This window comes from Pundamilia nyererei, unplaced genomic scaffold, assembly GCF_000239375.1.
Source record: "Pundamilia nyererei isolate P.nyererei 1_Seehausen unplaced genomic scaffold, PunNye1.0 scaffold00130, whole genome shotgun sequence".
NCBI classification, from domain to species: domain Eukaryota; kingdom Metazoa; phylum Chordata; class Actinopteri; order Cichliformes; family Cichlidae; genus Pundamilia; species Pundamilia nyererei.
The window spans coordinates 1,815,743-1,841,364 of NW_005187531.1; the positions used below are offsets into that span (position 1 = coordinate 1,815,743).

The 25,622-nt window shown below is 39.9% G+C and overlaps 1 protein-coding gene across 1 annotated transcript in view; it reads right to left on the bottom strand.

Moving 5' to 3' along the window:
* Positions 1 to 23,285, bottom strand: part of plxnc1 (plexin C1) — a 33,771-nt gene extending 10,486 nt beyond the window's left edge. Inside the window, exons 1-23 of the mRNA XM_005743360.1 lie at positions 22,198 to 23,285; positions 20,661 to 20,783; positions 19,431 to 19,565; positions 19,256 to 19,356; positions 19,074 to 19,179; positions 18,830 to 18,995; positions 18,474 to 18,576; positions 18,223 to 18,298; positions 17,727 to 17,768; positions 17,472 to 17,605; positions 15,672 to 15,851; positions 14,385 to 14,508; positions 14,070 to 14,240; positions 13,817 to 13,981; positions 12,817 to 12,925; positions 12,602 to 12,700; positions 7,770 to 7,873; positions 7,616 to 7,657; positions 7,412 to 7,536; positions 6,750 to 6,948; positions 3,849 to 3,995; positions 984 to 1,152; positions 462 to 562 (exon numbers count right to left, since the gene is read on the bottom strand). Coding sequence (XP_005743417.1) covers positions 462 to 562; positions 984 to 1,152; positions 3,849 to 3,995; positions 6,750 to 6,948; positions 7,412 to 7,536; positions 7,616 to 7,657; positions 7,770 to 7,873; positions 12,602 to 12,700; positions 12,817 to 12,925; positions 13,817 to 13,981; positions 14,070 to 14,240; positions 14,385 to 14,508; positions 15,672 to 15,851; positions 17,472 to 17,605; positions 17,727 to 17,768; positions 18,223 to 18,298; positions 18,474 to 18,576; positions 18,830 to 18,995; positions 19,074 to 19,179; positions 19,256 to 19,356; positions 19,431 to 19,565; positions 20,661 to 20,783; positions 22,198 to 23,202 — 3,726 coding nt within the window. The 5' untranslated portion in view covers positions 23,203 to 23,285. The remainder of the gene's footprint in view (positions 1 to 461; positions 563 to 983; positions 1,153 to 3,848; positions 3,996 to 6,749; positions 6,949 to 7,411; positions 7,537 to 7,615; positions 7,658 to 7,769; positions 7,874 to 12,601; positions 12,701 to 12,816; positions 12,926 to 13,816; positions 13,982 to 14,069; positions 14,241 to 14,384; positions 14,509 to 15,671; positions 15,852 to 17,471; positions 17,606 to 17,726; positions 17,769 to 18,222; positions 18,299 to 18,473; positions 18,577 to 18,829; positions 18,996 to 19,073; positions 19,180 to 19,255; positions 19,357 to 19,430; positions 19,566 to 20,660; positions 20,784 to 22,197) is intronic.
* Between the last annotated feature and the right edge of the window lie 2,337 nt (positions 23,286 to 25,622).

Consider the following 25,622-nt stretch of genomic DNA (forward strand, 5'->3'; position numbering starts at 1 on the left):
CCCTGGGGCGCACTGACAGAGGCGAGGCTGCCGGACACTGGCGCCACTGGGCCCTCTGACCACCACCAGTAGGCAGCGGGTGAAGTGTCTTGCCCAAGGACACAACGACCGAGACTGTTGGAGCCGGGGCTCGAACCGGCAACCTTCCGATTACAAGGCGAACTTTTTTCGGGCGTTGTGTTCCCACTAGTGCTGTCAGCGTTAATCTTAACGCCATAACGCGGCAAATCTCCGTTAAGAATTTACTGCGGATCGCCCCGTGCGTGGGGCTGGACAGCGTCAACAAGTTAACAAGCTAACTGCATTAACGCACTTGTTCTCACAAATTGAGCATTGCGTGGCACATCCGACATACGCACTTACCATCAGGGTCATGCTTTACAGGTAGGTAGGTAGGTAGGTAGGTAGGTAGGTAGGTAGGTAGATAGATAGATAGATAGAGATACATAATATTTCCTCACCTTGTAGTGTTTGAGTGTGTTGAGCATTGTCACCTCCCCAATAACCATTGAGCTTGCATCAACTTCCTCAAGAGGAAGGAATAATCCATTCTTCTCATACTCTGGTGGGAATAGTAACAGAAGGTGTTGATAGTTTGTAAAACAAGGAACAGTGACAACATAAGCAGTAAATATTATAATCTAACTGTTCATTTTGATGCAAAAGCATAAAAACAAAAGGTTAAACCATCTTCAACAGTGCAACATGCTTAAGATGTAAGCTACATTTATTCTATAGCTTTTTGTCAGCAGCTTCTCCGCTTTGTCTGCAGCTCTTAAGCCCTAAATTTGGACATAATATGCAGATTTTTAATGTACGTTACAAATACACAGGGCAAGTAAAAAAGATTCAGTAAATAAAGGAATCTCTGTATGTGTATCTGTTCCTTGCCTCTTTATACCACTTCAAACCTGGTTGGTGGATGCAAATCACTTATCACTTAAGACATGCTATTATCACTTCTTGCAGGATCTGATACCTACCTATGCAGACATCCCTCAGGGGAATGTTGTAGGGGAAACCAAACTTGGCCTTGAAGCTGGACAGAATTTTCTCTTTGACCTGCTCCACTGTATCACAGTCGAGGACGATGACCTCCAGAGGCTCACTCACCTCCCCGTCAGTGCCCACAGCAAACAGCACTTTGAGCTTCTGTAAGCAGAAAAAATAGTAATCGTTAGCATTTCTGTATTGCCAGATTACCAGCAATATTTCACCATTTAATAAATGGAAAGGTGGGAATTTAACAGGAAAGTGAGACAGGCAAAGGGCAAACACACAGTAAAGGGCCCTAGGTTCGACTAGAACCCATTGAACTTTGTATAGTTGCCATTTCAAACCAATAAGCTAAACTGATGCCCATATGGAGTTGATTCTAAGTGTTGCAACTGATAGCTATTCAGTCAAACCTCTATATGATTTCCAAAGAGATGTTGATACAAAGTGTGCTAACTTTGACACATCTAAGCAAGTCAACAATCAAGAGATGCTCTCATGAATGGAAATACAGAGGGTTTACAGCAAGGTGCAAATCACTGGTTACACTCAAGGACAACCTCAAGCCAAAGCACACCACATCTGTCAAAAATGGTGGAGGTATGTTGTGAGCATGTATGGCTGCCAGTGGAACCATATGACCAGTGTTTATCAATAATGTGACTGCTGACAGAAGAAACAGGATGCTACAAAACTGATTAGATCAGCTCCACAGTGCAAATGGATAATCACCCGAAGAATTCAGCAAACGCAACCCAAGAGTTTCTCAAGGCAAAAAAAAAGAAGTAATGAAATATTCTTTAGTGGCCACAATCTTAACACAACAGATAAACTTTATCTAGTTTTGTGCTCAGAGTAACTCACAAATAAGCAACATTTGGAAGTAATGCCACCAGCATGCACACAACTGAATTCATGCTCATCAACAAACCACAAAAAAATTCCTATTGTGCAAAATTTTGGTAACTGGTTAAGAGTTAAAAAAAAAAGATGTTTCAAAGAAAGAAAAGCTGCAATATCTTTAACAGCATCTTTGATTCTTTGAGGAAGGGCTTATCTTTATTCTGATTTCCTTTAAACTGGTGGCTAATGCATGTGTCATCTAATATACAGAAATAAGCTCTAAAGTGAGACAGTGGTTTGTCAGATTAGATTAAAATCTAAGAGTCTGAAGAATGATCCAGCTCTATTATAATGCACTGTCAATAGACTGCAAAATGTACAGAAAATTATCATCCATCAGAATCTCGTCAAAGTAAAAACGTGTGAAGCTACTGCATTTACTTTCGAACATGGGATTAAAAACAAGACAGCTGGCAGGTTGTGCTCATGCTTCCCGTTAAAACATTAAAGCCCCTGAAACTTTAAAAAAGATTTGTCACCAAATAACAACCAAAGCTGAGGTTAGGAAAATGCCATCCTTGGGTTTTATTCACTAAATGACTGTATGAAACCACAGCTTCACGAAATCTGGCTCATTTCAAGACTGTGGGTGCAACTTCAGATTTGACTCAGATGCAACTTTCTTCAGTACTTCAAGCTAAACAACAGAAACAACAATTCAGTACTGTTCATCTAGAAAAAGTTTACATTGTTTAAGTACAGTTAAGGGCAAACATTCTTATTACGTTTTATGTTATTGCCAAATCAGGCACTGACTCCCTTACATTTAAAATGGTACACGGTAGTACTTAAAAAGTTCCTAAGATGCTGAGTAATTAATCTCAGATGCATGAATCGGGGCGATTAGGTTTTCAGCACCTTGCACAAGGTTATTATAACATGCACACAAGGGGAGCTGTGGTTCTAACCACCAACCAATCAATTAGTAGGCGATGTGCTCTACTGAATGAACCACATGTATTATTTACCTGTCCAGGTTTCCTTTTATAGTCATTATTTTATGCTATGTTAATTTTAAAAACTGAAACATACCTAGTATTTTAATCTGGGTGTTAAACCAGGTGTGAGTTCATTTTACTGCCCATAACAACCACATTTAAAAAATTAGGTCCAACCAAGCAAGTACTGGTGTCTTCTCTACATTATCAGGTAGGGTGTGTCCCACAAAGCATGTTGTACCAGAATGCGGGTTTATTGGTGTGTTTGATCTATGTTTCGCAGAGATCTTCCACTTCCTAGAATTCAATGTTTTAATCAGAAGTGTAAGTGCATGCTTCCTTAAACGGCACCTCGAGTGTGTTGTTTGGCAATGTGCAACGTCTCATTTGTTAGAGTTGCAGGTTGGGCCTACATTCAGTGGGGCGCTCGTCAAGGGATTATATCTAGTTTCTTGTCACCACAGCAAACATATCACACTTGCGTGAATTGCTGAAAGGGTGCTGTTTTTCAGTTTCATGTGGTTCACAAGTTCACAAGCCTTAAAGAAAATAAAAAAACCAAAGCAGTAGATTTATTAGTGTGATTGACTCGCCCTGTTTTAAGAGTTGTCTCTTGCACAACACCGAAGAAATTTAGAAAGATACCCTGAAAACAAAGTAAAGACGTGACAGTGTCCCACGCCATATTAGAAAAGGACACTTGGGGTGTTGATCTAGAACCGCTGTGTGCTGTTGTGCTTTTATTTGCCATCACTTTCCCCAACACATGCACAAGAGAATATTTAAATGACTTCTGGGTTACCGTATGTCAGCAACAAGTTAAAGCAAGGTTTGAACTTACCAAACTAAGGGTGCAAAAACAGAACTAATATAAGGAAGTATTAAATATTGCTTCCACATGCACAACTGCCAAACTTGTGAAGGGCTGTCAGACGATTGCTTTCATGCACGGTGTGACTCAGTTGTGCATGCACTTTGTTATGCAGAACGTATGAGTGTGTGTTTGTGTACCAGCGAGCTGAAGTCCTGAGCCTGCCAGAGCAGCCAGTCCTCGTTGAGCGTGTACAGCGCTTTCTCTGTGACACAATCCACTGGGCCTTTTGCAATCTGCTGCGTGAGGGCGCTAACCATCAGGAACAGGTGCTGGCCAACAGTTTCCTGTGGAAAATCAGAAACAGGAACTCAGTCTGTCAAGAGAGAAGCTGAGGCAACGTTATAAAGAAACTTTTGTTGGTCAGTGCAGAGAAGTTTAGCTAGAAGCATTGGTGGCTTCTTATAGCTCACTCTGATTAGTTGATGTAACTAAACGTGTATCACATATTGTCACAGAGAAATAAAACATACTCAGCAGTTATAATTTTTTTTTTTTTACAAAACTGACAGAATAATGCAGATCTAATGTCTGTAACCACCAGTGTTGGGGAGTAACGGAATACATGTACCGCTGTTACGTATTTAAAGTACAAAATATGAGTAACTGTATTCCGTTACAGTTAGTTTAAAAAGGTGGTATTGAGAATACAGTTACTTTGTTGAAATAAATGGATTACACTGCGGTATTTTCCTGTTTCATTTTGTCGCGGGTCAGGACTGTTTAGGTTTTGTTTGACAGCTACGTTCTGTTGTTCCAGGCGGCAGCGTTACGGTTGCCGTGGTTACAGGGTGACGCTCTCTCACTCTGCCTGTGTGTTTCCTGGGTGAGAGAGCACCTTTTTGTTGTTGTGCTAAGCTAATAGGCAGAATGATACCGGTGTTGTGCCAAAAAGTGATTGTCTGCCAAAAACTGATTTCCAATGTTTCTGTGTATTTTTTATGTGTAATATCTTTACGTATGTTCGTAAATAGACTTCGGTGAACAGGGGTTATATAGAGAATTAAAACAATATCTGTTTTTCAAGTATCTTTACAACTCTCTGCTATTGTACTTACATTATAACCAATCCGGTCCTTTATCCCAACTTAAAACATTTTTACAGAAATATTGTAATATTTGCTGCCATGTCTGCTGTCCTCTTGGCCAACTTACTCTTACAAAAGACATTTTTAATGTTAATGAGATTTTTTTAACTGCATAAATAAAGGTTATATAAAAGTCACTGCCAAAAACTGATTGCGGCTTCTACCTTGTTACACGAATGTTGTTTGTGGCTCAAGATAACTTTATGTCATCCATGAGGGATGCATTTGACATATGTTTCACATATTATAGCCCAACAAGTTACATAGCAGTTTAAATACGAGCAATCAGTTTTTGGCAAATACCGGAAATCAGTTTTTGGCAGACAATCACTTTTTGGCACAACACCGGCATCGCCCTAAAGAATGTAGCCTCATGGTCAGTGTAGTCCGTGCTGCAGGGAGAATGGACTACCATACACGTTATGTGTCTGTGAGCGCGAGGAACGAGAAAAAGGAGACTCGAAAAGTACGAGCTGTCATCGAGCAAAAACGGGAGCTGGAAGCATGTAAATATAATAATAACCACTGCAGCCAAGAAGAGTGCCTGATGAGCCCAGTTGTAAGTAAGCTATTAAGACTCGACTGTACACTGTGTTCGTGTTTTCCTCCCAAACAATAAGTTCCGTTGGAGCAGCCTTTCAACGCCTCTCTCTGTCTCTCGAAGCAAACTTGACCCACACAACAAAGTAAAGCTAGTTTTCGGCTACGAGCCGACAGGGACCCCGCCGTATTAGCCAGAGGTCCCTTTACTACGGTTCGGAGCCGCGGACCTTCAGTAACAGTAATAAATAACGTAGCAATAGTACATTCACGTAGTTGTAAAAAGCATGATAATGTATTAAGTAATCCAAAGTATTCAGAATACATTACTCTCATTGAGTAACGTAACGGAATACGTTACAGAATACATTTTGGGGCATGTATTCTGTAATCTGTAGTGGAATACATTTTAAAAGTAACCTTCCCAACACTGGTAACCACGGCGATGTTTCCTTTAGCGATGGCTAAAGTAAGTGAACAGAGGATGTGGAAACTGAACATGATGTTTGAAGTGTTACTTCAGACCTATACATAGCATGAATGTCACTTCGCAGCCCATAAGATTTACTTTCATTGTTTCAATGCTCGAATATTTTACATAATAGCTATAGAGTTTTTCTGTAGTTTGTATTGTAGCCAAAAAAGTTTCAAAAAATATTTGAATGAGAAAAAATGTGAATCAAAAGTAAGAAGAACTGAAACAATGATGCTGTTCTTTAAGATAAACGCTATTGTTAGCATGCGAACAATCATACAGCCACATGCTGACGCAAGCATTAATGTTACAGGCATTATGTTGAGCTCTTCTTCTTCTTTTTTCTCTTCTTTGAGTGTCTTCTTCAGTTTTCACAGTACAGTTTGGATAACTGAACAAAGTGCTGCTTTGCTATGTTGACCTGTAGTGCATGTCTTAATTTAGTAAACAACATTAAATGATACAACTTACTGGAGATAATTTAACTGTTTTTCTGGAACCAGACCACACACTAAACACTTCCCTTGCAGCCTTTGGTCATACCACTATAAATAACTACTTGCACTACTTGTGCTGATCTCCTCAGTTTGTCAGCCTCTCTCAAAATGATCACGGGGATCTGCCAGGCCCGGGGTCAGTCACGGGTCACCAATTCTTAATGCAGCCTTCCCAAAACTAGCCTGTTGCGTCTTTATTACTAAATGTTTGTCATTTGCATGCAGGTTGGGGTCTGTGGCTGTAGCACATCCATAATAACAACTACAATAATTTCTTGGAGTGTTTAGGCAGCAGCAGCTAATGCAGCAACAGGCTCACACATAATATACACTAATTGACAAAAGTAAGACAATAAGGGCATTAAAAAACATGATAAGTCAGAAGCTGAATTTTCAATTTAGGCAAAACAGCAAAGACATAAAACACTGAGAGCAACAAACCCGAAGGAAGCCGTAGAGGCAGATGGACATCCAGTTGGTGAGCAGTTTCTCCACTATAGACTCAGTACGTCGGAGTAACAGCTTGGGCTGAGCGTTGCTGCTCTTCTGCATCAGATCCTTGAGCAGAACCTCCATCACCTCCGTCAGGTATGACAAGTTGCTGTGGAGCGCTACAGTGAGCAGAGATGCTACTGCACATCTGAAACAAAAAATTAAAGGAACAAGTTAGAGATGAATAATTGACAGAGCTTCACATCATGAGTTTGAGCTGTTTCTTTTCCAGCCATCTTGGTTAACCAAGATTATCCTAGATTCATTTAGGTAATCTTGGTTAAAACTGTGCAGGCTCCTTTACGTGTTTTCTGGTCTAATCTGTGTGTAACCAGTGGTTTGCACCATTTGTATTTCCATCAAAAAAAGGCACCTCTTCATTTTACACTTTGACAACGGTAAACTTTTCTCTTTGAGGGAGCTCTTTACATGGCTACATGTTTTAAATAACGTTGTCTTAATCTTGGAAAGAATTAACACTGCTATCATCCACTTGGGTTGTTTTCTGTAGTCTTGAGTTCTACATCATCAGTGCGACACCCCCCCATCAAAACAAAACAAAATATATCGCAGATTAGGCAGTTACATAAAATACAGAGTGCCAAACTGACTTGTCTTTGATGGTGAAACTCTTCTCTTCCTCGAGAGCATGCACCATGGAGGTGAGGAAGAGCTGGTCCTGGATCAGCCTGGACAAGCCCTGGCAACACTCATCAAGCTGAATCTTCACCACATCCTGATCATAACATAACATAATGACAGATGGAATGAAACCATGAAAACAACTGCAAACAACAGATGACGTCAAAACTTACCTGACTGATGTCTTTGATACAGGATTCCATCAAAGATTCATTCTGAAAAACAACAACACAGCTCTACTAAACTGACACCAATTGGTAATTTTTCACAGTTCACAGAATAAGCTTGTCACGTATCAGCATTTGGTTTCTTTTGAGCTTCGTTCACCTCAGGAAAAAAGATTCTGGAGGCAAAGTGCTTGAAATCCAGGAAAGGAATTGTTCCAACATTTTCCAGTAGATCAGCGTTTTCTGTCTGCAACTCCACAAAACCTGTGGAAGACACTCCAGTGAAGCTGACTTGATAAACCACAGGCTACGTGCACAAAGTACAAAGCATGAATGTCTATGTTATCAGGTGAAAAGTGAACTTGTGAAGCAGGCAAGTTCTTGCAGGTCACAGAAAAGAGGTAGTGAAAATGTCTAAGTCAGTGCAGTGTTGCAATTCACTGATTAATACAAAAATGGCCACATATGACTGCATCCTATAATGTCATTCTGTTTTACCATCAGCCTTATTAGTGTTATATAACAAAAACCATAAACAGGAACTCTATGTATGCGACACTAAGCAACCTGAAGATAGTGAAGCTGTAAAATACAGGCCAATATGTGGTAAAGTTGAGGCACTTATCACATACGATGAAACGCAGTTCCGATAATTTGGAACTTGCAGAGAACAAGATGCAAATGTGTCCTGGAAGATAATGTTGAAAGATTACAATAGGAAAACTTTAGAGTATAAAACTAAAAATAAATAATGCAAACCTTTTAACAGCTGCTACTTAATTTCTTAGAAGTATTTTAAATGCCAATACTGGCAGGTAAAGCATAAATCCCTATTGCATTATGGACTGCAGGGCAAATGAATACCGAAGCAACCAGGTATACATTTTAAGATTACATGCAAAGGAATTGTAAAAATCAAGAAAACGTTGGTGGTGTACAGTGGGGCAAAAAAGTATTTAGTCAGCCACCGATTGTGCAAGTTCCCCCACCTAAAATGATGACAGAGGTCAGTAATTTGCACCAGAGGTACACTTCAACTCTGAGAGACAGAATGTGAAAAAAAAATCCATGAATCCACATGGTAGGATTTGTAAAGAATTTATTCGTAAATCAGGGTGGAAAATAAGTATTTGGTCAATAACAAAAATACAACTCAATACTTTGTAACATAACCTTTGTTGGCAATAACAGAGGTCAAACGTTTACTATAGGTCTTTACCAGGTTTGCACACACAGTAGCTGGTATTTTGGCCCATTCCTCCATGCAGATCTTCTCGAGAGCAGTGATGTTTTGGGGCTGTCGCAGAGCAACACGGACTGTCAACTCCCGCCACAGATTTTCTATGGGGTTGAGGTCTGGAGACTGGCTAGGCCACTCCAGGACTTTCAAATGCTTCTTACGGAGCCACTCCTTTGTTGCCCGGGTGGTGTGTTTTGGATCATTGTCATGTTGGAAGACCCAGCCTCGTTTCATCTTCAAAGTTCTCACTGATGGAAGGAGGTTTTGGCTCAAAATCTCACGATACATGGCCCCATTCATTCTGTCCTTAACACGGATCAGTCGTCCTGTCCCCTTGGCAGAAAAACAGCCCCATAGCATGATGTTCCCACCCCCATGCTTCACAGTAGGTATGGTGTTCTTGGGATGCAACTCAGTATTCTTCTTCCTCCAAACACGACGAGTTGAGTTTATAGCAAAAAGTTCTACTTTGGTTTCATCTGACCACATGACATTCTCCCAATCCTCTGCTGTATCATCCATGTGCTCTCTGGCAAACTTCAGACGGGCCTGGACATGCACTGGCTTCAGCAGCGGAACACGTCTGGCACTGCGGGATTTGATTCCCTGCCGTTGTAGTGTGTTACTGATGGTGACCTTTGTTACTTTGGTCCCAGCTCTCTGCAGGTCATTCACCAGGTCCCCCCGTGTGGTTCTGGGATCTTTGCTCACCGTTCTCATGATCATTTTGACCCCACGGGATGAGATCTTGCGTGGAGCCCCAGATCGAGGGAGATTATCAGTGGTCTTGTATGTCTTCCATTTTCTGATGATTGCTCCCACAGTTGATTTTTTCACACCAAGCTGCTTGCCTATTGTAGATTCACTCTTCCCAGTCTGGTGCAGGTCTACAATACTTTTCCTGGTGTCCTTCGAAAGCTCTTTGGTCTTGGCCATGGCGGAGTTTGGAGTCTGACTGTTTGAGGCTGTGGACAGGTGTCTTTTATACAGATGATGAGTTCAAACAGGTCCCATTCATACAGGTAACGAGTGGGGGACAGAAAAGCTTCTTACAGAAGACGTTACAGGTCTGTGAGAGCCAGAGGTTTTCCTTGTTTGAGGTGACCAAATACTTATTTTCCACCCTAATTTACGAATAAATTCTTTACAAATCCTACCATGTGAATTCATGGATTTTTTTTTCACATTCTGTCTCTCACAGTTGAAGTGTACCTCTGGTGCAAATTACTGACCTCTGTCATCATTTTAAGTGGGGGAACTTGCACAATCGGTGGCTGACTAAATACTTTTTTGCCCCACTGTATGTGGTATAGTGAACTCATGGGGTGGTGCTGGATGTCAGAGGGGACACATGATTATGATGGGACTAATGACTCCGTCTCCTTTTATAGTGACAGAGGAGACTGGCGGGAAGGGAGCATGTAGTGGAGGAAACCATGGAGAGAGTTGGTTCCGGGCTACAAGACTGTGCCGGAAATAGAAAGAGTGCTTTTGGTTAAAAATAAAGCTGAAACCATGAGAACTGTACACTGTGTGGGTAGGGTCATTTCACAACTTGCAAACTACAAACACATATCCAAAATAAAAACCTGTTTAAAATGTAAATAAAAACAGAATGCAATTATATGCATATTTCAGATGCCCACATTTTATTCAACAGAAAAGATGCAGGTTGTTAGAGAAATATTAGCTAATTTTTCCCTTTTTTCCGAGTTGACATCAATAATTACTTCCTCCAAACTGTCAGTGTGTCTATTAGATCCCATGTCTAGAAGTCCTAACAATAAATTAACATTTTGATCTTAGATATAATCAATCAATCCAAAAAGAGGAATGGTTTATTTTTTTTAGTCTGAATTCTGAACTCACAGGACAGAAACAACATTAATGAAGATTACAAATGATCTTGTTGTCGAGTCATATCTATGTTTGTCCGGCTAGACCTCAGTGGAGTGTTTAATATTCTTGATCACAATATTTTGTAACAGCGTTTAGACCATGTTGTAGGCATTAAATGTGCTGCGCTGCAGTGGTTTGAATCATATCTAATCTAGGAATTTTCTTCACACACTAAGGTTAATTAAGGAGTTCCACAGGGTTCTGTGTTAGGACCAGTTCTACTAGTCAGTATTATTAGAAGGCATACCATACATTTTTATTGCTATGCAGATGATAATCAGCTTTATTTGTCTGTGATGTCAGACAGATACCAATTAGTTAAACCACATAAAGAGCTAAAGACATAAACACCTGCAAGACCTCTAATTTCCTGCTTTTAAATTTAGATATACTAAGGACCTTCTTGCTGTTAGACTATGCCATCATGCTGACCATTGACATTTTTAAAACTACAGTAGTACTGAAGTTGTTGTACTCTAACCAGATACTGGTTACCTTCCGTAACACAGTAATCTTAGACTCCGTTTTAACCAGGATATATCTTTCAGTGCAAATATTATATAATGTAAGACCTTCTCAATTTGCACAACATCTCTAACATTAGAAACATCGTGTTTCATGCTTGCAGTTCATACATTTATTACTTCTAGGCTGGACTACTGTAATTCATGATTATGTCAGGTAAGGCCTTCCCTGAACATTTCAACAAGACAATGCTAAACTGCATACTGGGTCTATAACAACAGCACGACTTCAGGGTATAAAAATTCACTTTAGTTGATGAATTGGCCCGCCTGCAGTCCAGACCTTTTACAATCATTCATCTATTGATACAGAACCTCAAACTGACATATTTAAATTAATTATATTTCATCTGTCCACGGCGGTTATTTCTAAAACTGCCCCAAGTAGTTTGAATGTGGTTTTGCAAATGTAACTTTTCTGGTAACTTTGTTTTTGTGATGACTCTTCACATAGACCTCACTTCCTTTTAATGTTGCACAACTGTGGAAAATTTATTTCCTCTGTCAGATAAACCTTTCTGAAGCGGACAGTGCAAAATATTTCTTATGTGCTTGTGAGGCACATCCACAGAGGGGCACACAGACCTCTACTAGCTAGGTAATAACAATAATAATGGATTGCATTTATATAGCGCTTTTCAAGGCACCCAAAGTGCTTTACAATGCCACTATTCATCCTCTCTCACATTCGCTCACTGGTGGAGGCAGCTACAGTTGTAGCTACAGCTGCCCTGGGGCAGACTGACAGAAGCGAGGCTGCCATATCACGCCATCGGCCCCTCCGGCCAACACCAGTAGGCGGTAGGTGAAGTGTCTTGCCCAAGGACACAACGACCAGGACAGAGAGCCTGGGGATCGAACCGGCAACCTTCCGGTTACAGATACGCTTCCCAACCCCCTGAGCCACAGTCGCCCCAAGGTAATGGCACCCTGACTAACATTTGGTACTAGGAAGAAATCATTGGACTCATTGTCAACCTGTGCTGGGGCAGTGGGTCCTAGGTTCCTCATGGTACATGACAATGTCTGGCCTCATGAGCAGGCAGCTCACAGAGGATGAAGGAATTGATACCATTGACTAACCCCTATACACGCCTGCCCGAAATCCAACAGAACACCTCTGGGACATTATGTTTCAGTCGATCAAACAATGGAGAATACGAATACTTGCATACATTCATAATACTGTACATCATCCAGTCCATATCATTATAGATATCCAGCATGATTTTTTTTCCTTGCACTGACATGCATTTTAAAAGCTTTTCTTTAATTTTCGAGCAGTATAAATTGTACATAAAAGTGATGCTGTGAGATTTTGTGACTGACCTTGTCTGATGTCATTCCTGATGTTGAGCTCAAGGTCTTCCACAAACTTGTTCATCTCATCAGCGAGCCTCTGCTGTTGTCTTTGGCAGAATAACGCCACTGCAACAAGATTATAGCGCAATGCAAAAGAATGGTATGGTTGTTAAAGAGTTGACCTGCACATCCTTTTATAGGCTGGTTAGGGACTAAAATTCACTTCTAAATTGTGTTCTTACCAGTAATAATGGCTGGTATCAGCAGCAGGACAAGGATCAGCATCGGAAAATAAGAAACTCCAGATTTATCTATATTTTCCAGTGTGACAGATTTGTCTCCGTATTTTATCTATGAAAAAACCCAAAACAAACAAACAAAAAAACAAAACCAAATCACATACAGCATACTATACTGGGAAAAAGGCCTTGCATGTTTACATACTGGATTTTTCTTTGTTTTTTGCCACACATTGCATTAGTTATAGTTTGCAAGTTCCATATTGGGTTCCAGTTTGTTGTCAGAACTATATGCAATAAAAAAAAATCATATAAACAAGGTGCTGGAAACATTCCCCACAGAGTCAATATTGAGCTGATATTATCACCCAGTTGCTGCAAATTCCACCATAATAGTCTGTGCAAACTGTTGCCCCAGTTTCCTGTTCTTAGCTGATAGGAGTGGGGTGCTCTGCTGCTGTACCCCAACTGCTTCAAGGTTCAACATATTGCGCATTCAGAGATGCTCGTCATCATACTTCATTGTAATGAGTGTTTTATTGAGCTACTGTTGTCTTCCTAACAACACTCTGGCCATTCCCCTCTGATCTCTAACATCAACATGGCATTTTCCACTAAGCAACCTTCAGCTCACTGCATATTTTCTCTTTGCCAGTCCATTTTCTCTAAACCCTAAAAGTGATGTTGGAAAATCCTAGTAGATCAGCAGTTTATGAAATACTCAGACCAGCCTGTCTAGCCTGAACAACCATGTCACATTCAGAGTTACACTGAGCTTGAATTTCAGCTGTTCAGCTTTACCATGATATTATTGGTAGGAGGGTTGCATTTATGAGCAGGTTAACAAGTATACCTAATGAATTCTATGTGAAAACATTCTCAGTACAATTTTAATTCCTATTTTACTGTACTAAAATACTGAAATGTTTCTACTGCCAGAATGAAACTGACATTACATCTCCACACAACTATTTGGTTTGGTTAACATGAAAGAAATATTTACCAATAATTGTTGAAATTCAGGGTTGGTTGAGCTTTTAATCTCACAGGTGAAAGAGTCAATGTTGTCACTGGTTTCTTTGGCTTCCATGGTGCAATTTTTTGGCTTGTCTTCAACGCCCCACACTGATAACTCATCTATCGTCATTTCCAGCTTGTCTGTTTTTTTCTAAATGAAGAAAAACAAAGGCTACATTTCAATGAACTGATGCCACACATACATATGTATGATAAAAAAAAAGTATATTTAAAAATACCTGAATGGTGATGTGCACATCTTTCCCTGTCCTTGTGGCTGTGAAGCTGGTAAACTCAGGGTCTGGATAGTACGAGAGTTTTCTGGAGCAGGTCAAGGTTTCATTGGCTACTTTCAAATACACAGTACTGCTAGAAATGCTCAGAGCTGCAGGTGAATCATAGGTGAGATTCTGCAATGAAATTAAATGTACACAAAAGACAACACGACGTGACCAAAACAGCACGCAACATCACATATTCAGACACACTGTAATTTATAATTTTTGATATAACATGGCTGGTTAACTTAAACAGTAATAGAAGGTGTAATGTACCTGAGAGCTGATGTATCTGGGAAGTCTGACCTCCTGCATTGTGGGGCTGTGCATTGTGGGGCTGTGCATGACCCCTTCAACAAAGTTAAGATGGGACCCAGTGAGTGTGATCTTCCTCTTCCCACTGCAGGACACAGAGCACCAGAGAACATTTAAAATGTCTGTGTTTGTCTTTAACTGTATCAATCTTAAAAAAATCTCTAAGTTTTAGTTGACTTATGTTGGCATAAAGCTGAATACATACCATTAAGAAACCAATGCCTAGGTAAAGATTGGTGCTTTAAACAAACTCTTAAATAAAATGGGGTTCCTTTTTAAGGTGAAAAAAGAAACTGAGATGACAGAATTTCCTTTTTCAGTTGCAGCTAAAAGTGGAAGTAGCCTTATAGCCAAAGACATTTTTTGGGAAGTGGCTCTCTTTCCCCATCAGATGACCCAGAACGGTTTCTCTGCTGCTTCCTAGAATAAATCTCAAAAATACGATTTAAGTTACTGTCAAAGCAGCAGGTCTTGACTCAAAAATAGTTCTGCTGAAATTTTGTCACGATTCACTACTGTTGCTTTAGCTAATTTATTGATGACAACACATTACATGTGTCACTTTAACTGTGTTGTAGCATCAGTGGAGTACTCAGTACCTCTGTACCTCTGAGCTGCATCGACAAACGCTTGTAAAGGAGAAGGCTAAAATGCTAAACAGATAGAAAGCTTTCTTCATCACTGTGCCATGTTTATTTAATGGTACCTTTGGTTCATTGGTGGATTTGGAGACAGTGTGACATCAGCCAAAGTCTTAGTATTTAAAAATAAAGCCTATGTTCAATAAGGAAGATCTGTAATTACTCATGTGCCTGCTTTCCTGGCAGCTCTGCTGTGAGTCGATTTCTTTACATTGCCTTCACTTTCACATTCTGTTATTTTCTTGCCTACCTGCTCCGAGCCATTCAGCCTCCCCCTCTCTATCATTTCAGCCTTATAGGTTCTTATTTGTGGATCCTGCCACCTCCTCATCTCCACGTCATTGTGTACAATCAGAGCCCCATCTAAACCACCAATTTCATCTTCACCACCACTAACACCTGGACTCCAGAGAGTCCTGTCCTAACTCGTAACTGGGATTCTCTTCTACCATGATGGGTATTAGAGTTCCAATTATATCTCAATATATCATGTTCAGTTTCACATCTCTGCTTATTGAACATTATAAGTTGTTTTAAAGTGTATATCTAAAAGAGATCCGTCATAACTTTAATGTGTTATTTGGAGGTTTCAGTAGAAAAAATGCACCTGATCCAGCTGCTGCTTGGAGTAATATTGGTGCATGATGGTAATGAGCTGTAGGTGATTTTAGCTTTGCCATGGCAATGACCATCTGGGAGGAGAAGACATATGTTGACCACGCCTTTGATATTTGAACTGGGAATGTGGAACGTCAGACTGAAACCAGTGTTGCCCCAAACAGAAGATCTGACCAGAACACACACAGACACAGAAAAAAAATCACTGACATTATCATGATACTCATAAACTGAAAACAGACAAAAGCTGAGTATCAAAATTTTCAACAACATAACTAAATGCCAGTCTAAACTACCAAAGTATGTGTTTTGTAGTTTTTTCAAAGTTACTTTTATTGTGATAAAAGAAAAAAACCTCAAAAGCCCGAAGAAGAAGATCATTAATTAAAACAGAAGAAACCCCAAAACAAAACAGTGAAAATAATTTACGTTAAATTCCTTAAATCCTAAAATAGGACAGTGAGCTTTAGTTTCAGGGTTTACTCTCAGTTGGTCTGTCTGAGAACAATGCTGAGAAAACATTTGTGCTGTTTTTACTTCAAACATTTAATCTATATTTCAGTATGAGTGGTGTTTCCCTGGAATAATCTCTAGATTTTACTGTGTGCTTTGTATCCAAAGCACAAACTATCAGTTGTGCATTAGTTGTGTGTAAAGTAGTGATGGGATTTCTGGCTCTTTCGGCTCCGAACCGGCTCTTCAGGTTGTTTTGTTGCTTTAATTGATTTATTATTAACAATAATATAAAATTATGCACAAAAGGAATTACTAATGTAAAAAAAAAGTGGCTTTATTTATATATGTTTATATATAAATATATGTGGTGGCCCCTAGAGACAAAACACGTACAAACTCCAAAACACATTTCTAGCATTAACTGAACTTCCAAAACAGAGCTACCTAGATCACTTAAATTACATAATTGAAAGCATGAAAGCATATGTGTATTGTTTGTGTATTTATACACAAGCACTCATATATATTCAAATAATTTAAAAAAAAAGTTCATTTACCTGTTAGTACCACACACCAAATCCAGTCGTTCCTAATTGCTGGCTTGTGTAGCCACTAGGTAACAAAAGCTCAACACTGCGCCTAGCATCCTGGAGCACTTCTGTTGTCTTTTGTTTTGGAGTTTTTACGTGTTTTGGAGTTTGTACGTGCTTTGTCTCTAGGGGCCACCGTAAATATACTTTTATTTATTCACTCCACATAAAATGTAATAAATAAAATGTAATACAAAAATCAACTAGTCACAGTACAACTTTTAACTATTTAAATTTTCAGCTTTTTCCTTTTAAACAAATTTAAAATGAAACAACACAAAACACTGCAAACCACAACACCATTAAATATAAATTAAAATATGAAAACAAAAAGAAGATGCACATTCTTTGTTATATAGGCCTGCATGAATAAACTTTCTGAATCCTTTAACATCCACAACTGAAAATAGTTGTGGATGATTACTATACCTTTCTAATGTGACGTTGTTGTCCCTGGCTCTCTTTCTCTCTTTCCCTCCCGCTCTGTTCCTGCGCTACTGCGAGTGTAACTACCACCCCTCCCCCCTCATCCCAGCGGAAAGCACAAGGCTCGCATGCGGAGTGAAGTGGAAAAAAGTGCGAGAGAGAGAGATGGTGAGAGAGAGAGAGAGGGGGTGAGAGAAGGGAAAAACAAAAAAACACGGCTTGCAATAAGGAGCCGGCTCGCGTCGTTCACGTCAAAGAGCCGGCTCTAAGAGCCATTTCGTTCGCGAGTGACACATCACTAGTGTAAAGTGACTCACTCTTTTGGAGTACAGTCAGTATCGGCCTGCATCCTCACTGCAGTCACATTATCGAGGTTACGACCTGACAGCACTGCGTGGTTTCTACCGTAGAAAGACACCACACTGGGAGTGATGGAGGAGATCTCTGGGATCTGACAGTAAGACAAAAAATGATCATGCTTTAATCCACGGCCATCAGCTGATGTTGGAAGCTTTGAACACGAATAAGGTGTCAGAGGAACAATGAGTTTGAGGACTGAGGTTCAGACTCACAGAGAAGTTCTTCCCAGACTGCACATTTTGGCAAACGCTGTCCTGCAGGAGGAAGCAGAGGGAATCAATATGGCAGGTTTACTGTCATTGTCTAAAGAAACTATGTAGGACTGATGAGAATGGAAGTTCTGTCTTATTTACAAGGAAAGAATTTAATCACGATTTTTGTCAAGCAACTGAATTGGTATTTGTGAGTTGTCATAATCACTTAACATATTATTGCATATAATATTGCTGCTTTTGAGAAGCAATAGATATTTGAACATTAGACCAACCCACCCTTAATAATGATTGAAAAATCTCAAAAGTAATATAAACTTAAAGTGGAAGACTTAATTATATGATAAGATAAACTTTCTTATTCCAAAAAGTAGATTTAAAAAAGATACATCAAAATAGCCTAAACATGTAGAATGGTATCAGCGAAATAAAATTAAAACAAATATGTTAATGAGGAAAAACCTGAACTAGGTAAACTAAAGGCATGAATTATTACATTGATCTCTGTTTGATCGGCCCAGGAACATCTGTTTGTGTTCCATCCACAACCAGCTTTGATGCACTGCTGACACCTGAAGAGAAACAATCACATATTAGTGTTGAAATCATCAAGAAAACGATAATGTCCAAAAATACAACATAAAACAAAGAGACTCCTCAGTAGTAATACATTTTACTTGGTGATGACACATAATGTTGTGTTATTAGTGATCCATCTTCATAATCTTTATAATTGATTGGACTTACAAGACTGAACTTGGTGGTCCACTGATGTCAGAGCAGTTAGTCAACCTCAGCTGTTCTGACAGTTGTGTTGAACCAAGTCTAAATTTCACTGTGACATGCAGACCTGTTAAATAAAAAAAATAACACGATCAGTGTCATAGCCTTCAATTGCTAATTTTTAGACATATATGTTTAATGAGTTGCAACAGTTTGTAATAACGAACAGCTCAGATTTGTCAACTAGTAAAGAATATTTCATCTGTCAGAGTCAGCTCTGTAATGTTTCTATTTTGCTTTTTGGGAAGTGTTGCAGATCAGTAAGCAGGTCTGACTGCAAAGTATTTCATTCGTTGGATTATTTATGAAAACTCACTGACCATCAGCAGGAAGTGTACAATCAGACAGGATGCAGGTGCATTGTGGGAACTGTGGAGGAGGGTTATTCAAAGCACAAATCGAGCTGGACCTTGCAGTGAACTGACAGGTAAAGTTGGACGACACTTCCTGGCCCACAGTCAAGTGTGTGTGGATTTTTAGTAAAATCTGAAAATGAAGAACATGTGTGAGAAATACCTGAAAGCCACAAATGATCACAGTCCCGAGTGTGTTTGTAAGCTGTACCTGTCCGTTTGTGTCCTTTTCAACTTTGTGGGAAATCATTTTGTGCTGGGACTCATCAGGAATGGACAGCCAGTCTGAATCTGTGCAGTCATCTTCAAATGTGCAGCTAGGAGAAGAAGTAGAAATGATCACCAAGTTCAGAATAGTTTGGAGACATCAGCTGCAGATGTTGTTTCTCTCACCTGCTTTTAGAGCCACACCAACCACAGTATGGATCCTGTGCAGACCAACACTCCTGCACATTTGTGTACGTGCTGCACTTTGACACAGGAACTCTCCTTATCTAGAACAACAAACACTTTAAAATGCAGCACAGGTACATGTGACATTAAGATAATCAGTAAATAATTTAAGTACCTGGTTTCTAAATGGCACATACACATGTTTATGACCCACTGGATCCAGATGTAATTTGGGAAACACTTTGCGATCATCACTTGTCCTGTAGAGCACCGTGGGACAGGCAGCGTGATAGTTCCTGTCCACAGACAGCTGACAACAAGAATTTGTGAAAATAAGAATTCACGTTTTTATGTTTAATGAACATTTCAATTGCTTATTTTTCTCTGACCACTATCTTCCAAATGAAAGGCTGTTTATTTTAAGTTTTCCCTCATTCATAAGAAGTTCTCATGTGTTTGTGCTGCTTGGATTCAGTGTCATGCTGATATCTGCTGTATATGTTGTGAAACAGTCGGTATACGCGTCGGGAGTGAGAACGGGTTGTATTTCTTATCTGTAAAACCAACTTTCCGACTTAATCACAAACTGTGATCAAAGAGTCGATATGACCGAAAAACTCAAACCATCCCTCTCAGCTTGTTTCTCTATCTCTTGCTCTCGTCATCCATCCATCCACTCCCTCCCGCTTATCCTTTTCAGGGGCGCGGGGGGCGCTGGAGCCTATCCCAGCTGTCATAGGGCGAGAGGCCGGGTACACCCTGGACAGGTCGCAGGGCCAACACACAGGGACAGACAACCATTCGCACTCACTTTCATTCGCACATTCACACCTAGTGACAATTTGGATTATGCAATTAACCTGTCCCCACAAGCTGCATGTCTTTGGATGGTGGGAGGAAGCCGGAGTACCCGGAGGGAACCCACGCAAACACGGGGAGAACATGCAACCTCGCTCTCGTCATATTCAATAAAATACTTGTTGAAGCTTTTTGAGCTTTCAAGGTCACAGCTCTCATCTCTCCACTCCACAAACAAAACCTTGCAGTGTGTGAGCAGATGAACTCACAGTGAGACTAAGAGCACACAAAGAAGCTACAGGGACCACAAGTGACTGCAGTTTGCAGTAGACTTCAACAATGAAATAAAATGAGACTAGTTCAAATAAGCAAGCTAAAAAATCATGAATAATTTGCCTCTTAAAAAGTTTTGGTTTTTATTTATCTTGGGTCAACGGTTGTTCGTGATTTTATGAATAGATGCTAATTCAACAAATATATTTTGGTGACAGAACTATCTTTCATGTTTGTTTCATGTGAGGAAGCCAGTGCATTTCAGGATGATGAAATGGCATCTTAAAATCAGGCTGGTAAACTAAGTACTTTAGATGTTTCATTTCATACACACCTTAATGAGCTGGCCGTCTCCTGTCCCAATGAAGAAAACCATCCAGCCTCTCTGCCTCACTGCCAGCACAGAGGTCATGTAGCTGTGCCTGAAGAGGACTGCCTTAGGTTTTAGGATCTTTGGCTGAGAAACAAACACACTGATCATCAAATCTGATATTGTAGATATGTTAAGATTAGAACTCAAGATGGTTAAAATAGAAATAAGTTGTATTCCCTCCAAACCTAATGAAGTGCTTTAAATTTTCTCATATATAATTAAAGAATGTGCTATTTCAAGGGTTCACAGCATTTCATGAAGTATGGGAGTAACTATTATACAGATAATGAATCTTTATGAAGTCACATGAGAGCAATGACCACAACTGACATCTGTCACCACAGCAGCACCTCTGCTAGTGATCCAAGTAATCACTGTTATGGTTAGAACGGCGTGGTGGAGTGACTGAACTATAATTCCAAAAAGGTAACGGCTCTTTCATACCGCCTTCACCCTTTACAAATGATAAACAGTAGTTTAGTCCATTTCGTAGTGGGATGTGCCTCCACATCACAGAAACAAAGCAACATCTGGGTATCAAAGAAAAAAAAAGTAGAAGTCAAAGCAAACTGATCAGCAGCCGTTACGATGGCAAAATATTGTAACACAAGGGGAACTCCTACAGAAGCAAATAGAAGTTTTTCCAAGTAATGATTTGTACTCTCAGCAGTTTCAGCTGAAGGTTTAGCATCACTGAGACCAAGCAGCATTTTGCTTCAGGATGGTGAAGTGCTATTTTTAAAATATTATTTCATTGTATATTTCTAATATTACATTTTTTTACATTTCAAAGTTTGTCATAAATCAGAAAACTTTATTGTAGGACAGAAAACTAACCTCCAGTGCAATGGTTGATTTTAATTTCTTTTTGTTAAAAATATAAAATAAAAAGATTTGAAACTGATGTTGATCAAATAGTGATGAAGTCAAACATCATTCAGTGAAACTCAGTTTGTTTGTCACATGCACCAGCAGACATACCAGCAGCTTAAATAATTCAGACTCCTTTTTCTTGTGTCTTCAGTAAAACTTTTGAATTTCTTTGATTTTGTGTAGAAATGAACAGAGATATTGTTTTTTAAACTGCTTTTTGCCTCATATTTTCTATCTTATTTTTTTATTATGGTAATTATTGGCTTCTCCTTTTTATATTCATAAATATACAAATATGAATTCATTTACTATATGTATTTTTACATTATATAAACCTATTATACATATATATATGTATAATAGGTTTATATATATATATATATATATATCTTTTTGTTTTTTTACGGGAAAGTTTGAGCCTAACATTAACTGTTTATGTGAAGTAGCAGACTGAGTCTGAATCGATTGATGTTTCTAGTTTTGTGACCACACTGTGTGATAAAGTAATCTGCCTCTCTGTGAACATTTTGCTTTCATGATTGTCCACATGAAAATGTGGAGGCACAGATGGAAACTACATTCAGGAACCATTCAGAACATGTTTAGAAGTTATACAGCGACCCACCGTCACTTCTGATGGCACAGAGGTATAGAAGTCTGGATCTCTGTCGGTGTTCCTGCTGTAATCAGGGCTGATGTCAAACACCATCAGCTTGGTGTCGGTATCTCCTCCATCCACACTGAACACGCCACTCCAAAGCACCGGCTGCTCCCCCGGGATGACCGAGGAGGCCACGAGTCTGCTGCTGTCACCATCAGAGACACTGAGAGTCGCGCCCCGCAGAGACTTGAGTGTATCAGTTTTGCTTTTTTCGCCTTTGAGCCAAATGAGACGGACTCTGTTTGTTTGAGCTGAGAGCGCGTTGGAGAACAGATAGATGGTTGAATTAAGCTGAAACCCGTCAACAAACTCCACATCACCTTTACTTGTGATCCCACGTGTGTCTGAAGCTCCATCAGTTAGAGAAAATATACCTCCACCTTGTTTGTTATCTGTATTATGAAGGTTGATAGTCTTCTGATTGATACCACACTTGTTGTTTTCGGGCTTTTCTCTGTTTTGTCTGATCGCGGTCAGAATGTAAGTGTCAGTCTGAGTTTTCTTCTTCACATCCACCAGAAAGCTGACTGACCTGCTGCTGCTTTTCAGAGGTCCCACCTGGATGTGTTCTCTGTACAGAAGGTTGGAGATGTTCTTCAGGTCCAGAACCTCGCAGTAACTGCAGTTATCGTCAGTCACACCACAGCTGATCAGAGAGTCATTGCTTGTAAAAGGCAACAACACGTTGATGCTGAAAGTTGCGTTCCACTCAGCTGTGTCAGAAACCCGGTGAAACTGCACATCATCCTGCTGGTTTCCGGTCTTTATTATTCCCCTCTGGGTCAGACTGTTGATCAGAGTCAGGTCGTGGCTCAGCTGGTACAGCCTCTCCTCTGTGGCGATGTAAACCGTGTTGCGGGTCACGGCTAATTGGCGGATGTTTCCATCAAATGTAAAGCCTCCATCCTCCACCAGGCACAAACTCGGTTTTCCCAAAAGAACAGAAAGCAGAGCGAGCAGCAGGATCATCTTGTAGCAGCAGTGATACTTGTGTCTGGGACACCGTCATACATTGAAGGTCTGCACGGCACTCTGCTCTGAGACACAGTGCCTCTAGACTCATGCGTAAAAGTGCGCCTCTGCTGAGAAGAGAAGTGTTGAAAGTGGAAGGAGGCCCGCCCAGCTAATAGAAAAATCGATTCCAATTTTAGGATTTAACATTTAATATTTTCTCTCAGCTGTTTTCTCTACTTTCTGCCATGTTCTGAGAGTCTGTACAGTTTAGTGTTCATTAGAACCTGAACAAAATCAAAACAGTTACAGCACTCAGCTACTGTTCAGTAAGTTGTTACACACTGAAGGAAGACAATGTTCGTGCAGGTGCACACTGAGGTTTATTAATCTGAAACATACCAGAATACTAGTTCTGTGTTGCTGTTGACTTCCATTACTATGACTGGCCTTGCTTTATCAGTCACTCGTTTGTCTGAGCAGCCACTGCCACCTACTGGAGACACTGAAAATCGCCTTAGAGCCACATCAGGTGAGAGCAAATGAGCTTTTTCACTCTGTACTGTGATGTCAAAGGATACACACTGTATGGTTTTAATGAAGACAGAATATTTTCATTCGATGTGTTTTTAACATAATCTTTACATCAGTTGCATTGAACACAGGCCCACTGATCCATGCAATCACGAAGTCTGTGCTGGCTTTGAAAAGTCGCAGAACTTCCTACAAGTTCTAATGACAGAACCACTAAGGCGACATCTAGTGTCACCTCTGTGAAATTATTTTCTCAAGTTTCTGGCATCTTATATCATATTATTGATCACCGACCAATAATATGATAATATGACTTCTTCTACTCTGACAGAGACCACCAGACTGTTATTACCGACAAATGTCAGTAATAACAACCTTTTTATTTATTCCTATTTCTGATGCTAGTCTGAACAAAGTGATGGTAATAACACAACTGCGACACACCAACCAGGACCAGAGCCCCAGCCAGGAGGCAGAGCACACCCAGAACCCCAAGTCCCCAAGCCAGGGCAGCCAGGCTACCAGGCCAGTAACCTATGTCTGCCAGCACAGACCCATCCCCAGCCCTGCTCCATGCATTCATGATAACGAGATGATGATGGATCGCTGGACAAGAAATGAACAAATGGGCTGCTGCAAATTTATGGCCACTGCCCAGAGGCCCAAATGTGCATTGGAAAATGCCTGATTACGAGTTCATGTGTGATCTTCCCAAATTATTACACTGGTGTAATATTTATCGGCTGGAACGCAGGAACCTCATCTTTTTCTTTGATGATAATACTGATCTACTTCTGGATTTTCATTTGGTACACATGTCACGTGAGACATATTTCAATGAATGGGTAGGAAATATCACTGGTATGGCCTTTTCAAGGATTTTAACTTAACTTTTTATTTGTGCTACTGTCTCCAGATTATACATCATAGCAAGTCTCACTACCATCTTAGTAAAATTTAGCTTTCATGCTTGCTGCTCTGCCTATGCCACCAAAATCTCTTACACCTGTCTATTCCCACTCCATCCTACCTACACTCTTCACCTCTCTTGTACACTATCCATTGCTTTGGATGGTTGACCCCATGTATTTAGTTAACTCATCTGCTTTCACTACATACCTCTATCTACCTCTCGCTGCAAATCACATAGTCATCTGTGAACATCATAGTCCATGGAGACTTCGGCCTGACCTTGTCTAAAATCACTTCACACTTCAGTGCTCTCCTGCTGATAATAATGCAAATTTCAGTTCGGAAGAAAAGAGTTAATGTGATTTTTAAATTACGGTGATTATTTTATTAACACAAATCCTGTGAGGCGTAAAGCCTCCAAATTCATTTTAGCCACCATGGGTCACTGATTTATTTGGCCCGTTTATGAAGAAGAACCAAAGCATTTGAAAATGGAAACTACAAAGAGAAATAGTTTCAGTTCCTAAACAGCTTTGTAATAATTTTCTTAAACTCCATGAACTGAAGCAAAAATTGCATCTTTGTCCAAATACTTGGACACAGATGTCTCAGTATTACATGTGAGAAGAACATAATTACAACCTGTTACACTAAATATACAAAAGACAAAGGATACAACAGATAAAATATTTTTTTTATTTGTGTCCTGATAATATGACTTCAGCTAAAACACATTTTCAGTAAAAAATAAAATCTTAAACAGAGAAAGAAAAAAATATAACAAAGCAAACTCTACAGGAAGCTTTGTGATGCATATTTTGAGACAAACAGTGAACTCCTTCCCAAGAACACTCCGGCTGGTCGGTGGTCAGAGCTTATTCATCTCAATGGTGAGTCTCTTCTGCCAGAAATACAGGGAGTGCAGAATTATTAGGCAAATGAGTATGTTGTCCACATCATCCTCTTCATGCATGTTGTCTTACTCCAAGCTG